The sequence below is a fragment of the Metopolophium dirhodum genome, chromosome 1 (genome assembly GCF_019925205.1).
Source record: "Metopolophium dirhodum isolate CAU chromosome 1, ASM1992520v1, whole genome shotgun sequence".
Classification (NCBI taxonomy): Eukaryota; Metazoa; Arthropoda; class Insecta; order Hemiptera; family Aphididae; genus Metopolophium; species Metopolophium dirhodum.
The window spans coordinates 137,405,798-137,422,543 of NC_083560.1; the positions used below are offsets into that span (position 1 = coordinate 137,405,798).

Genomic DNA, 16,746 nt, shown 5'->3' on the forward strand with positions numbered 1-16,746 from the left:
GTTTTTTTTTCTATAGATGTCAATAAAATTATATATGTTGGGTAAAAAAGCTTGAAATTCAATATAAGACTTCTAATATACTGTAACAATGGCAGTTGAAAAATATCACAATTTTTTTTTATAAACATTTAAAGTTTGGATTTTGATAAAAATTCATCAACATATCGAACATTTGCAAATTATTTTGTAGTTAAAGATTTATGAAATTTCCAGTCTATATAGCTAAGGTTAGAAAATTTAAAACAAGGTTTCTTGTAACTACCTAGTGAATAATATAAATAATAATATAATAAATAATATGATAATATATTTATTTAAATTTAACACTTTTATTTATTTTTAGGTGCATACACACAAGTTGATGAAACAATCATAACGACACCAAAAAAATCACGACATCGTCGTCAACAATTTACAGATGAAATGTTTGAAGGTCAGTATAATTTAAATTTATAGTTAATTTTTAGTTGGTACTAAAGAATGACAAGAACACGATTATGATAAAATCTATTTTACCATACTTATATTTTTAATTTTTAAAAATTTGTAAATTTTAGATTCAGAGTGAAGTGATGAATTTATTGATTTTACAAAGATGTGTGTTTTTTTAATTTTTTAAATGTTTTTTGTTTGTCATCACCTTTTAGGATAGTAAAAATGCTTAGATTTTCTTCAATGGTATCTTTTCTGATAGGAAAGTAAATCTAGTTGATACTTTGTGGCCAGTAGTTTTCAAAAACGCCATAAAAAACAAAAGAAAAATTAAGGAAAAACGGGAATTTTTACACAAAATCAATTTTTGACAAAATCGTTTTTGGATTTTGGTGTATATCCAAAACAAATTACTGTAGATACATGACATTTTGACTGAATGTTTATATTAGCATTTTCTATATACCTTAACATTTAATAAATATTTTGACTTATTTTGAGCTGTTTACGGACATTTTCAGTTTCCATTTTGTTTTAGTTGTTTTTTCTATAAATATCAATAAAATTGTATTTGTTAGGTAAAAAAGCTTGAAAATTTAATAGAAGGCTACTTATATATTATATCAAATGTAGATGAAAAGAATTAAAAATCTGGTCACAATTTTTTTTTTATAAACATTTCTAGTTCAATACTTGACAAAATACGTAAAAATCACGAAATATGCAAATTATATTGAGTTAGAAATTCATAAAATTTTTCCATTAAAATTTAAGATTTTAAAATTGAATACAAGATTCATTGTTAGGTCATCTAGCTTTATCAAAAAAAAAAAAAAAATGTCTGTATGAAAGTCAAATTAAATTTTACAACATTTGGATATTAGTTATTTTGTTGTAATTTAAAAATATTCGTGGATATATGAAAATTTTAGAGTATTTATTTATTTATATATATTTTATACACACAATGACTTTTTCAAATGTAATTCTTTTTGGGAAAATGAAAAATTTAATATCATAAAATATTATGTCTACCTATTAATAGTAATATTATAGGCTGACATACCGTCTTCGCTCAGAATATTTTTTCGTATACAATAATATTATATCATTGAATTCAAATTTAGTTCCATCCATTTCAGTAACCTACTGTACAGCAAAGCGACATCCACTTGCCCACCTTTTTCAATTAAATGTTGTGAACAAATTTAAAGCGTTTGGTTTAATTTTGGAAGAATTATTACAAAGTTTTCGGTAATATTTCTTGTATATATTTTTAATTTGTAAATCATTTTGTTTAAGGGTTGACACCTTCACCAAAAACGTTGAAAGTAATGACACCAAATCGTAAATATGAAGTTTCCGATTCTTGCTCAAATATTCGAGCACCTGGTTCACTAATTTTTGAAAACAGTCCATCGAGTTCAATAGCTACACCTACAACTAAATCTTGGGTCTCAGCACAAATCGATTTTCCCAGTCCTATGCCAAAAATGAGACAAATAAAAAGCCAAAAAAAAAGCGCACTTCAACAAGAGTTAATTAGGATTCGAAAACTTTTAAAAAGAAAACGTTCTATTATTTCGGCATTAAAACAGAAAAAAACAAACAAAAAGCAGAAATCTAATGTGAAGGATTTATTTAAAACATTTAATTTTCCATCTAAAAACTCAAGAAGTTTAGTATCAATGCAATTGTTACACAAGAATCGTAAACCTTGGTCAGCTAATGAAAAAAAAGTTGCGCTATCATTATATTATAAGTCACCTTCGACTTATAAATACATGCGAAGGACTGGAATTGTATTGCCGGCTATAAGTACAGTGACACGTTGGCTACGGTCGATTAACTATTCCACTGGATTTTCGGCCAAATATTTAGAACAAATAAGGTTAAAAGTTTTAAATATGGATTATAATGAAAAGAAATGTGTTCTTCTATTAGATGAAGTTTCTATAATGAAAACTTTAGAATATAACAAGATTTTGGACGAAATAGAAGGGTTTGAGGATTTAGGTGATATGGGACGTACTGAAAAACTTGGTTCTCACGCGTTAGTAATTATGGTTCGTGGTCTTTACAAAAATTGGAAATTGCCTTTATCATATTTTTTTACTGGCAGTGGAGTTAAAGGTGATACTTTAGTCGAAATTGTTAAAAATTGCGTCAAAAAAATTGTGGATATTGGTTTATTGCCCACTTGCATTGTATGTGACCAAGGGACACAAAATCGTCGGATGTTTTCGTTGCTAGGTGCATCTCAAAATAATCCTTCAACTGAAATATGTGGCAAAAAATTATTTCTTATTTACGATATGCCACATCTTATCAAGAGTTTAAGAAATAATCTACTATCTGGTGATTTTAAAATTGGCAATAAAGTTGTGTCTATAAATGATATTAAAAAAACGTATGAAATTGACAGCCAAAGTAAAACAGCAAGAGCTATGACCAAAATAACACCAACTCATCTATCTCCTAACCCTTTTCAAAAAATGTCCTGCAAGTTAGCAATCCAACTCTTGAGTAATTCTGTATCTGCAGCTATAAAAACATGTGTGGCTACTGGGCAACTAAAATCGAATACAGCACTACATACTTCAGAATTTATTAATGTCATAAATAATATGTTTGATTCGGCAAACAGCAAAAATTTATATGACCGAAATCCAAACAGAAGACCTTGAAGTCCTAAAAATTCAATAGTGTTCGACAACTTGAAAAAAGCACAAGCTTTATTTAAAGAAGCGGTAAAAGTATGCCATAAGACAAAAAAAAAACAGTACGCCCCCTTGTTTTATTGGAATAATTTGGACGACAACTGCTATTTTAGAACTATACGAACAAGAAAAAGTAGACATGAAAATCTATCGGCCAAATAAAGACAATTTTTTAATGACAAATCGACTAACGCAAGATATATTAGAAAATCTATTTTCAGTGATACGACAAAAAAATGGCTACAACAGAAACCCCACAGCCCGCACGTTTCGCTGTTGTTTTGGGCATATATGTACATATAGTTTGATGAAATATTTGACAACATGTTGTAATAATTGTGAATCGGATGACGATGAATTTATAACTGTTGAAGTATTGAAGGATGTTCCTGTAGAAAACTTAATTTTATCAGAAAACGATGAATTGTCAAATGAAAATTATGTTCACGAAACAACCGATTCTGACAATAGTTCAAAGTCAAATGAAGGAAAATGATGTTGACTTATCACTGGAGATGTGTTCAATAACTTATTTTTCTGGTTATTTAGCAAAAAATGTTTTGATAAATTTAATTGTGCCAACTGTAATTTAATCAAACCAAATGAACACTTAGCTGACAAAAAAGAACTTTTAATTATACACAAGGTGTTCGATTATGTGCAACAATCACAAGGCTTAAAAGCTCCATCTGATGAGCTAACACAAATAGTGACAATATGTTTAAATATATTTAAAAATACATTTCCTAAAATTAAGAGCTCAAAGCAAATTTTAAAACAACTTTTGCATAAAGCCGAAAGACAAATAAATAATCATTTTTTGGTTTTACAAAATTCGTGTAAAGATCACTATGAATTTATTTTACAGCTGCTGTTTAGGACACGCATTTATAAGGAATGTAAGTGGATTAATGCAAACCTTGGAAAGCGAAGTTATCAAAATGCAGCCAAATTGCGAATATTTGAAAATAAATAAATAAATAGGTAAATTATAATTTTGTAATTAATGTTTTGTTATGTATGCAGTGTACAAAATAAGTAATTTATTATAATATTGTTACATAAACAGATTTGAAATAATAGGTAAATAAAGTTGAAGATAAACTCAATTGTTTTGTTAATTTACAATTCTTCTTGTATTTTTATTATGAAAAAAATATAATATTTTTGCTTGAATTTTATTAGAAGTTAAATTTTAATAAAACAATAAATTGTAAAATACGCTTAGTCACGGGTGGGGGTTGTCTGACCGAAAATCAAGTGGCTGAAAGTCTAGTGATCGAAAAAAAGTGATCGAAAAGGTATCAGGTCGAACACATTTTCGATCGAAAATGCAAATGATCGAAATGTTATGTAATCGAAATATATCGAAATTATGGTCGAAAAATATATATTTGTGTTAATTATTTAAAAAAAACATAAATTATATTATAAAATTAACTAAAGTAGGTATTATAAGGTAAAAAAAAGTTGTAATAAAATATTAAAATAATTTGTAGGTATATAATATACTAGTATAACTTATAAGTATTAGTTTAGTATAAACAATATAATATAGTGAATAATTAAAATTTTAAATTTTGTGCTATTCCTCTTAAATACTCTAGTAAATCATAACCTGGATCAGCTAAGAATCTTTGTTGCACTTCTTTTAAACGTATATTGTGGGATTGGACTTGAATTTTCATTTTTTTATTACTGCGCCCATAAAGTAGCATCTCAATTACTGCTTCAGTTTCGTTTTGAGTAGATTGTAAGGTTTTGATTAATTTATGTAGTCCTACGGTATACAATAATAAAATTAATAATTTAAATAATGATATAAAAAATAATATCCATTTCAGACAAACCCGGATGTGGCGATATTAATCTATTTAATTTTCTATGCCAGCATTCTGCAGTATTTGTCGTCCTGGGCAATCCTGATGATAACCTTTCAGCTACACACCATAATTCTGGAGGGAAAAGTGGTGGCGTGTAAACTGGTTCTCTTCTTGGTCTTCCTCTTGTTTTCATAACTTGTCTACCAATTATATATGAATGTTCAAAGTACTTTATTAGACTACGATATACCTACTACGATATATCTACATACGGGCAAGGTACATCTATACAATTATTAGATAAAGTAATCGAAAAGCTAATCATTATCTTTACTTCGATCAAAAAACCCATTCGACCACAAAATATTTCGACTATATTAATAAAATATTCGACCATCTGTTTTTCGATAACTAAACATCCGACCAAATGGCCTTCGACCAAACGACTCGCACCGCTTAGTCACTGGTCACAGGCGTAAGTACGGTGTCACAGTGGTAATATAAGTCAATAACAGTAAAAAAAATTATTTATTTTGCAGGGTAATGATGTATTTATTATTTCCAGTGTACAAATTGCATTAGTCGTAAAATCAAAAAACATTTGAATGAGTCTAATTAGTTTTTTTATTTTTTAAACACTTGATTTTTGAATATGTTGATGAAAATATTTTAGTCATGGTTTAAGAAATCCTTCTAGTTTATTCATTTTGTTATTACTTTTGTGTTATTAGTTTCGACGTATTTCAAAAGTATTTTAAATGTTCACAAGCGAGTAGGTAATCGAATTTCAGATAAAAGCTTTTTATGTGAGCAAATTTCGGGCGAAATTAGCTGGTCTGAACTCGTCGCTGAACGGTTTGTATTCTGATTCCTAGCCGCCAGCGGCGACGACGTCTGTAAATGCAAACGCTGAACTACTGGCTACTGCGGTCTGCGACGCCGCCGCCGACGATGTTTGACGACGATGTTTGACGACGACGCACGACAACAGTTGTCCGCGGCGACGATTACGGCGATTAGAAATAATTATTTTATTTTATTATAGGCCGAATTCCTTAGCGCTCTCTATTGGGAGTAATTACGGCGCAGCGTATTATGTACTGCAGTGAGCTATCTATAGTATTTATAATCAATGCTATTATGTAGTATAAATTAAATATCATATGCTTATATAACTACATAAGATTACAAATTATACATAAAATAAGTTTTTAGTATGTACCTGAATTGAATTAGTGCTCAAATATTAAATAATATAACTTTAATTTAGCCAACTATAAATTATAGTATAACTTACCATTTTTTTTTAATTCATTTGATATTTGGTTCCAGACATTTTCTCTAACCACTTGGTCGTTGTACAGTTCATGTCCTGCATTAAATAAAGATGGATGTTTGCTCACCAGTTCAGCAAGCTTTACATCATCTTCTGGCGAAAAACACATTTGCAAAGTCTCGGAAGACATTTTTGTGTTTAATTTAAATAATGATAATTCGTAGGGCGCGACCGCGACTCGACTGCTCCCGGAGCGGCCATCGCCGCGCGGCTGTAGACGCACACTTCGGTCGCGCGGCTCAGTCGCGGTCTTAGGAATTACCTACATTTAAAAATAGAAAAAGATGTACCCGCACGGCTGAAAACGGCGGTCGCGCCGCGACGCGACTACAGCCGCGCGCATAGGAATCACACCTTTAGGCGTTTATTTATTAAGTATACATGTACCTACAGTACCTTCTGTGGCTATATCGTGTATCAAATATATCACGGCGTCACCGAAACCGAGTAGGCAAAAGTCAGTAAAATATAAAATCGAACGCTTCGACGCATATATATATGCCTGTATATAATAATAACGACGACGTCCGATCTCGCTGTTCGCGAACGAAGTACAGCCGCAGGCGGTCAATACATTTAGCGGAGAACGCGATTAAGTCATCAAGGGGGAGGTCCGACGTCTTCAAAAGGGGTAAAACTCGAATTTTGAAAAAAAAGGTCAATTTTCGTTCAATACGAATATAATATGATATGGCGAAAATGATAGCGAAAGGAAAATGACAAAAAAAAAAAATGTGAAAAAAAAAATTCCGATTTAACACGGCCGCCGCAAATTAACTCCCGGCATCGAAACCACGACCCCCGCGTCATCCGCACCGACGCCTTATCTACATACCTATCTACTGAGATGAAAACTAGTGTCAAATCTTTGACTCTTAAGCCGTTTCGCCGTCCCGGCGTCCGCTGAGTGCTTTTGAGCCGGCGATCCCACCGCTTCGCCACGGCTCCGCCACCCCCGGATGTCGAAACGGCGAGATTCGCGAAAAAAATCGAATCTTCCGACGCACGTATTTATGCCTGTATATAGTATTACCATTGATTATAAATACTATAGATTGCTCACTGGCCGTGTTTTCGGCGGCGTGGTAATAATCGGGTGCCGCTACAAGGCACTGCGGACGCTTGGCTAGTTAGATCGGATAACGTTGTAATCGCTAGTAGTAGTCACAAGTTACATACACATACAGTGGCGAGATTCACGCGGCGTTCTCGCAGGAGAGGCGCATTATTATTTCACGAACAGTCTAGTTGAGCGGGTCCATACAATATTGACATTGACAATTGCGTAAATTGTCACCCGTGTATTTCTAATGCACGTACCATTACGCCGCGCGCTCGATCTTCGCTGTACTTACTTTTTAACGAAAGCTACTGATTACTTAAATATGTGTATCAATACATAAATTACAACAAATTTAACCAGATGGCTTTATATGCATTTGTAACCTAATTAGTAGGTAATTACTTTTTTAAAATACACATAAAATAATATTCGTAATGAGTAAATACATTTTTTAGTAACCATGTTGCGTCTTTTACGTTTTAACCTGAAGCACTTTGCGTACGATAGTTGATTGTTCTCCTATATACGTATCTATTAGTAATGATTTAAATAGGTAGTTGATATTAATATAAACAGCATAATATACCTAACCTAAGTTCAAATTAATAAATCTTTGGAAAATTTCATTGAGCACCTATTGAAAACTATGATTTAAGTAACAGTGGATTGTTTCAAGTTTTGATGAATAATATTTTTTGAATAACAAATACCTATTTAAATTAAATAACAAACGGTGTTTTGTAATTTATTTTTCGACAGATTATTTTGTACGGTAGTTGTTTGTATTATTTTTGAATGAAAATATATGTACACACGTTGTAAAATATGTAAGTTTATGGGCTTATGGCTGATTTTCTGTTAATCGTCTATTTGGTTAACCCTCATAGTCCTGGTCTCGACAGTGACGATTAATCGAGTTTCTACTGTATACTTATAAACAGATAATGTGATGGTGACAAAATATTTTATTTGGTAAAATAGCAATTACTGTTCAATAATTGTTGACATTTTTGTTTATAGTTTCAATGAAATATATCATAAATATAAAAAAATTCTATAACTTAACCTACACAATAAAAAAATAATTGGTTTGTGAAAAAGCCTACTACAATAAATTACAATAATTTGTTACATTCGTAAACTAACATTAAAAGTTCTGATAAATTATTTCTGAAAGCTGGATGTCAAATTCGTTTTTTTTTAGTATTAGGCCGCGTGCACATTGGAAAGCGTTGCGCGGTGAGCGTTGGGTGGTGAGCGGCGAGCGTTGAGCAGTGAGCGATGAAGTGTGTACACTAAACAGCACGCGATCAGCGTTGTCTTTAATATTTTAGTCACCTGCAGTCATCACCATGGTACTGTGCTCAAAAATTCGACGTATTTTACTTACCGATAATACATTTTTACGAAATCGCTTTCGAAGTAAAAAACATAGAAGGATTGGAGTTCATGAAATGAACAAAAAACGTAATGAATTTGGCGAGTTTCATCATATTTATAATGAATTAAGAAGAGATAATGAAAGGTTTTTTAATTTTTTACGTATGTCAAGAGAGACTTTTGACTTTATTTTGTCCAAAGTAAAATTTAAATTAACCAAAAAAACGACAAATTTTAAAAAACCAATTTGTGCAACCGAAAGACTTTATGTGACACTTAGGTAAGTCATAACTAGGGCAGAGAAGTTATAGGAGGTAAAATTGGAAAAATATGCATGCAAATATGCACATCAAAAATTGAAAATATGCATTCAAATTCATTAAATATGCAACATAATATGCACAAAAAAAATTGAATTATATTATATTAAAATAAAAAAATTAGATATAAAAGAAATATAAAAATCATTGTATTGCACAATTAATTTTGTTTTAAATATTTTCTACGTCGAATAATCGCCGATTGTTAGTATGGTTTTCTTCAATCTCGAATTATTTTTGATTTATCCTTAAAATAAATATTAAATATATTAATACAAAAATAGTTTTAAGAACATTTTTCTCACCTGATAAATTATTGCATTGCACAACTAATGTTTTTTTAATATTTTCCACGTCGAATGATCGCCGATTGTCGGCCAGTATGGTTTTATACCGAGAAAAACTTCTTTCGACGTCTGTTGATGTTACTGGTGCATATTTATAAAATGTTAAATCATTTCCCGTTAGGTCTTCTGGTAAACCATCCATCGATGAACTTTTTTCTCCATTCAAAATTTTTAAAATTTTTAATATTATTGCAAACCCAGAGTTTTTTTCTAAAACTTGGTTAAATTTTGTTTTTACTTTCATTCCAACGTCACCCGCTACTTCGTCCAATTTATTTTTTGTGAACATTACTGTTGTTACTGAATCAGTTAGTGATACACCTTGTGATTCTAATTTAGTTATGGTTGATGGTAAAAACCCATAATTTGAATCTATAAAAGTCAAATTTGGTTCCATTGAAATTTCATTTAGAAGGGCTTGAGATTCTTTTATAGATACAGCATCGTTAGAATCAAAATGTTGCATAACATCTCGTACTTGCTTAAAATATTGGCAGTAATAAGAAGTAGCTTCAATCCAAGAACCCCAACGTGTAAGTACAGGTTCGGGAGGAAGAGGGACTCCGGGAGCTTCTGTCTTAAAAAATAAAACACGTGAAGGTGCTTTTAAAAATACTTGCTTTCCTTTTGCCACTAATTTATCAACTCTAGGAAAATGACTCCGAATATTTTCTGCCACTCTATGTAATCCGTGTGCTATACAAGTAATATGGATCATCTTGGAGTACAAAGCCTTGATAGTTGTACCTGCTTTCTTCATGTATGGCGCAGCATCGCTTAAAAATAGGAGGACGTCATCATGACGAACACCGTCGGGCCACAGGAGAAACATTGAGCTGTCAAAAAGTTTGGTTATTGTAGAAAAATTGGCTTTTTCTAAAACTTCAGTATTTAGTAAATATATTTTTCCGGGTCTATCCTTCAGTAGAGTTCCGATTATTACGTTTGCAATATATCTCCCTTGCACATCTGTCGTTTCATCTATAGAAACCCATATTTTATTCCCTACAACGTCTTTTCTAATTTGATCAATAGCTTCTAAATAGCAATCGTTTGTATAAGTTTTCCTCAACGTTGATACACTAGGGATGTCATTTAGAGTATATTTTTCAAGAAACGATCGGAATTGAACATTAGAAATTTTATGTAAAGGAATGTTTGCACACATCATAGCCTTGCATAAATCATGTGAAAAAACAGATTTTTTGTTTGGCGGCTGTGATATAAATTGTTGTTTATTTTCTGCAGGTTTATTTCGACGAGCTAATAATCGTTCGTGTTTATTTGTTTTTATATGTTGAGTTACTGTAAATTTTTTCTCAGCACTTACTTTAACTTCGCAAATCTTACAATAAAGCATAGTACCATCGGTAGCAAATGTATCTTCACCAAACTTTTTCACATACTTGTTAAATATATTTGCATTTAATTTTGGCATTGTGCAAAATGTTAGCAGAAATGTTAAAAGAAAAATGTAAGCATGGAAAACACAACAAACGGCACGCACTTTCGTATCGATCGACACTTAACACCATACTAACGTAATATTACTGACGGACACTGGACACATAATAATGTTGATATAAAATTTAATATAGATACTTAAATGCCAATTACTTCGACATGAAACTAATAAAATATAATAATAAAGATAAGTTATCTTCTATACTACATAGTCTACACGGGCATCGGGTGGTGTACAATGTATATACCTACTATATTATAGTACAGAGGTGGGCAACTTGCGGCCCGCATCCGGCCCGAGAACCTTTTTTATCTTACTATAGAATGACGGTTTAGAATTTTTTTGCTCTCTATGGCCCGCTAGATTTTAATTTTCTAAGTTTTTATGTAGAATATGCATAAAATATGCACAAAATAACGAAATATGCAACTTTCTTTTAAATCTTTAAAATATGCAAAAATATGCAAAAAAAAATTTTAGATTTCAACTGGGGGGCCTATGATTTATATTTATATCTTGGTTTGCTATAAAATAGAGGCCCAGAATAAAACATGCAAATCCTATAACTTCTCTGCCTTAGTTATAACTCATAATTTATTACGAATGAATGTTTTATTACATTGATAACAATATAGTTTTACAATAGCTTTTTCTCAATGGAAATAGAAATTAAAACAAAGGAAATTAAAATAACTGAGGTAAAAAATTAAATAAAAATAAATTCCACAATTCCTTTGGTACTTGAAAAAACGTACTATTATAACTTAAGCATACGCCTTAAAAATAAATAATACAAATTGATTATTTTAACTTTATTAAATTAATTGTAAATATTTTGAGTATAAATATTTGGAGTACTTAAATCTTGCCCTGTGTTTTGTGGAAACTGGTGGTAAGTTTCTTTCTGAGAACTTTCTTGAGACGAAATCGTTTGTGGTGAAATGTACATCATTGCCCTTTCTTTTTCGATTTCTTTATGTTGTAATGTTTGGAAAACTTCATTTTTAATATTTGTTCTTAGTTGTAATTTTTCCAAAGCATTTAATTTGTCAAAATAAGGCAACAGACTCATTAAAAAGTGGTAATCGGGATTATTCGTCATATTTGAGTCCCTTTTTTGCTCTTCCCTAATAAGATCTAGTTTTTGTTGCTCTATTTGCAAAAAATGATCATAGTCCATATCTTCAACACGTCGTTTCTTACACTTTTTTTTCAGAGCGGGTGTTGAAAATTCATTTGAAGAAAAAGAGGCAGGTGTTTCTGGAAGAAGCCCGTCAGTACTATTTTCTTCGTAATTTCCAATTTCGATAGACTCATCTTCTGAGTCATTTATTTCTGAACGAGTCTCAGAAGTCTCAGAAGTCATAGTAGTAGGAAGATTTCCACTTGTTACACTTGGAATTAGCGTGTCTTTCACAAATAACATTAATTCGAAATATGGCCATTTTGGCTTGTAACTTCTGCCTTCTGCCCCAGACCTTACAACAGGAATTTTTTGAAGCTCTACTCTAAATTTGTCTTTAAGATTCTTCCACTTTGCTTTTACAATTGCACCTAAATTAAAATAACTATTTAAATTAATTGTATATTATTTAATTCAATGACTCAGTTCATACATTTTTCAATAAACTTTCACGTTGAATACATTTAAGAAGAACAAAATCAAATCTATTTTAATATAGGGTGAAAAGACAGTCATTGAACAGTTTAAAATTTGTTTGCTATTAAAATGTATTATAAATTGTAATTCATTTTCTATTATAAATACGGATATTTTGACGAGTTTTGTACAAATGTTTTTACTTCCAATGCTCATTTTTTTCAAATTGTAAAATTAATAAATAAACATAGAATATTTTGTTTATTTTTAAACAACTGGAGATGTACATTTTTTATTTAATTTGATTTAATGCAATTACCTATTTGTTTATTAGATATTTATCTACTGGCCTTTCTTTTCGAAATTTGGCAGTTACACTAAGAATGGGAGCTTCGACAGTAGGTAAAATTGTACACGAGACTTGTAAAATAATCTGGGAAGAATTAGTTGAAGACTTTATGCCTGTTCCGAATCAAGACCAGTTACTTAAAATTTCAGATGATTTCTACAGACGATGGAAATTTCCTAACTGTATAGGATGTATAGATGGCAAGCATTGTCAAATCAAATGTCCCATAAATAGTGGTTCAAGCTATTTCAATTATTTGAAGTATTTTTCATTAGTTCTTCAAGGTGTAGCAGATGCGGATAAAAAATTTATATTTATGGAAGTTGGTTCTAGAGGTAAGCAGAGTGATGGAGGGACGTTCGCAGCATCGACACTTTTTCAACATATACAATCCAATACCTTTTTACCACCCGATAAGGAATTACCCGGAACTACGATTAAATTACCTCACGTGTTCATTGGCGATGAAGCATATCCTTTAAAAACGTTTCTCATGAGACCATTTCCAAGTCGCAATTTGAATGCCTTTAGAGAAAATTATAATAAACGTTTGTCTGCTGCTAGAAAATGCATTGAATGTGCATTTGGTATACTGCGTGCCAAATGGCGAATACTAGGAAAAGATATTGAAGTTAGTTCTGACAAAGCTGTACACATTATTAAGTGCGCTTGTATTTTACATAATGTGGTGCGCGAAAAAGACGGAGATAGTGATCTCGATTATTGTCAAGAAATGTTATACAGTAATGCTCAGGAAAACCAAATTAATAATCTACATGAACCAGGAAATCACGGTGGTGCACGCAGAGGGTCAACAAGAGCGCAAGAAATTCGAAATGAATTTGCAAATTTCTTTTTGGACCATTAAACTTAGAAAGCTGGCCACTACATAATAATTTTTACTTTAATTAATTAGTTTATCAGTAAGTAATTCTGTATGAAAATAATGATATGTATACAAATGTTATCATGATATAATGTACACATTTTTTAAGAAAACTTGTTTAGAAATAAAAAAACAGATTATTAACCTAACCAAAATTGATTTCCGTAGTTAGTTACACTACAAACAATTTTAATTTTTCCAAAATATTAAATTACAATGATAATTTGGTTTTTTAATATTCAGGGCTCGGGACTTAATGTACTTAAAAACTTGAAAATATGCATTTACATATCGATGGCTAAGAGGCCAAAAGTTGTATGTCCCAAACACAACATTTTACAGGAGAGCAGTTTTAAGATTTTAAATTATTCTACACCAAATAATTTGTGTTGTAGATTTTTGTTTTTCGGTGTTGCAATTGATTTATTTGTAAAATATTCTGTAGATTACATAAATTATTACTTTTAGGTCTTAAAATTTTTTTTTACGTAATTATAATGTCTCTTTCAAATTTAAATGGGACTTGTTATGAATGGCAATTATAATATATTTTTACCATGGACATATAAGGTTTTGATGGACATATTATAAGTCACAAGACTGTACACAACTACAACACAATATTATGTCACGATTGTCATACAAATGATTATATCAATATTAAAATTTTATCGATAATAATATTATTATGATGTATGAAGTATCGACGGATCGACGTATCATCAGTGATTAAAACGATATAGATTAAAAATAGTTTTTCGAAAAAATAATACGTCCGGACATATTCATTTTTTATAAATAGATAAGCAAATTCAATATTATCTAAAACATTACACGTCCAAAATCGAATGAATTGTTTTTGACAAAAGTAACAACTTTGTTAAGTAACAAAACTTGTTATGTTTGTCCGCTTAATATTTAGATCATGTTAAAATATTTATTGTATGTCTCATTAAATTAGGACTTGTTATATGTGTGCACTAAAAAAACCTATCTTGCGCTAAAAGCACAAAAATTAAAGTATAAATAAAACACGTTTTAATTATAATATTGACTTATAATGTTTTACCAAATCTAAAAGACGATCCAGATAAACCCAATGGACTAATAAAACGGTTTTGAGAAAAATTGGACATACAACTTTTGGCCTCTTAGCCATCGATATGCACGTAAAAATGTCGAAATACCTGCATTATCGATAAAATATGCAGTATAAACCTATACATCTTAATAATATGCGTTTTCAGAAAAAAATACCAAAATATCCAAGTATAATATGTGTATTTTCCGAACAAATATGCAAAATACATCAAGTCCCGAGCCCTGTTACTAATCAAAAGTTGGAATATATTATTTTTTTTATTATTAATAGCTTTTAGTATTATACTATAATAGCTCAACAACTATGTTGTTATAAATATATAAACATACAGAAAAATATATTATTTTATGTACATATAAACGCGATATGAGCACGTGCATGATAGTTGGTGTTTGTGTGTAGGATAAAAAACATATAATTATTGAATTTACAATCTATTTGGACGGTAAAAATGCAAACTCTTCTATTAAAAACTGACATTACGCAACTGTAGTAATATTAATATATTATTTTACCTGAAAATCCAACTACTTTCCCAATTTCTTCCCACATTTTCTTTGTTTTATCCGTTTTTTTTATAATCTGGATGCCGATCATTCCACAAAATAGGTTTTGATTGAACTTCGGAAATTAATAGTTCTCGTTGCTCATTTGTAAACTTATTTTTTGAACACATGGTGCTTTTTAAATGAATAATTTTATGTGATTATAAACAGTTGACAACGCTCATAATTCAAGACGTCTTGAAAAATAAACAACGCAACGCGCACAGCGCAGCGCTAACGCTCAACGCCCTAGGTCAGTGTGCACAGCTCCGATAAAATTACCGTGTTTGATTTATTTTCGTCAACGCTCGCCGCTCACCGCGCAACGCTTTCCAATGTGCACGCGGCCTTAGACATTCGTACTACAGTAGGCAAAATTCATTTTTGTCAAAAAAATTGCATTTGAAAGTGTCATTGTCTGTATAATATATAATAATATACTTCAAAAGTTTCAAGTACTCAAGAACAATATTTTTAAGTTACAACAAATTAACTAAAATCTTTTATTTTGGTTAAAATATCTAATTTTGTCCACAAATGAACATAAAATTGCTATTAAAATACACTGTGTTTATATTTTTTTTTAGGTTTTTTGGTTACAGGAAAAACAAATTTTTATTTTGTCAACATTTAAACTTTAAATGCTTATAAAAAAAAATTTGGACTATGAATTTTAATATTTTTAAAAAGATATATTGTAAAAATTTGTGAGGAGCCTTGTATTAAATTTTCAAGCTTTTTGATCTAACAAATAAAATTTAATTGATATTTATAGAAAAAAATATAAAAATTGAAAATGAAAAATTTCCGCAAACACCTCTAAACACGCGTCAAAATGTTTTGAAAATTTTATCAAGTAAAGAAAATAAACATTTGGTGGAAATTTCAAGAATTTACGGTTATTTGTTTTTTAACTACAACGAAATAAGAATAACGTTCCATGAAAATTCGAGTCAATATCTAATGTTGTAAAAATGTAAGCTTCAAACACTCATAACAATTTAATTCAACTTTCCGGTAGTCATTTTATTTTAGATTCTGAGTGGAACGATGAATGTATTGATTTTACAATGATGTGTGTTTTTTTATTTTTGTGTCTGTCATCACCTTTTATCACAGTAAAAATGCTTGGATTTTCTTTAACAGTATCCTTTTCTATAGGAAAGTGAATCTAGTTGGTACTTTGGCGGGTCAAAAGTAAAAATTTCCCAGTAATTTTCAAAATCGCCGTGAAAAACAAAAAAAAAAGAAGGAAAAGCGGGAATTTTTACTCAAAATCTGCAGTTTTTGAAAAAATTGATTTTGGTTTTTGGTGTAACTTTAAAACAAATGAACGTATACACATAAAATTTTCAATGGTAGTTTATATTTGCATTTT

The 16,746-nt window shown here is 30.4% G+C and overlaps 2 protein-coding genes and 1 pseudogene across 2 annotated transcripts; all 3 read right to left on the minus strand.

Moving 5' to 3' along the window:
• Positions 1 to 4,639: 4,639 nt before the first annotated feature.
• On the minus strand, positions 4,640 to 6,441 carry LOC132932632 (uncharacterized). The gene is made up of 3 exons (XM_060999008.1): positions 6,322 to 6,441; positions 5,003 to 5,225; positions 4,640 to 4,932 (listed from the first exon to the last, which is right to left on the minus strand). Exons 1-3 carry the CDS (start codon positions 6,439 to 6,441, stop codon positions 4,718 to 4,720), a joined length of 558 nt encoding a protein of 185 aa, XP_060854991.1. The 3' UTR covers positions 4,640 to 4,717.
• Positions 6,442 to 9,347: 2,906 nt separating this feature from the next.
• LOC132937049 (uncharacterized) lies at positions 9,348 to 10,568 on the minus strand (the record flags this gene model as incomplete). The annotated part of the gene is made up of 1 exon (XM_061003877.1): positions 9,348 to 10,568. A coding segment is annotated over exon 1 (906 nt), but the record flags the coding sequence as incomplete, so codon positions are not given.
• A 725-nt stretch (positions 10,569 to 11,293) lies between these two features.
• Positions 11,294 to 15,499, minus strand: LOC132937418 (uncharacterized; annotated as a pseudogene).
• Positions 15,500 to 16,746: the final 1,247 nt, after the last annotated feature.

Excerpts from the sequence above, each read along its gene's own strand:
- LOC132932632 (XM_060999008.1), bottom strand. The coding sequence starts at position 6,441 with ATGTCTTCCGAGACTTTGCAAATGTGTTTTTCGCCAGAAGATGATGTA. Across the intron at positions 5,226-6,321 it reads AACTGTACAACGACCAAGTG|GTATATCGTAGTCTAATAAA; the intron begins GTTAGAGAAAAT and ends ATATCGTAGTAG. Across the intron at positions 4,933-5,002 it reads ATTAATATCGCCACATCCGG|GACTACATAAATTAATCAAA; the intron begins GTTTGTCTGAAA and ends TGTATACCGTAG.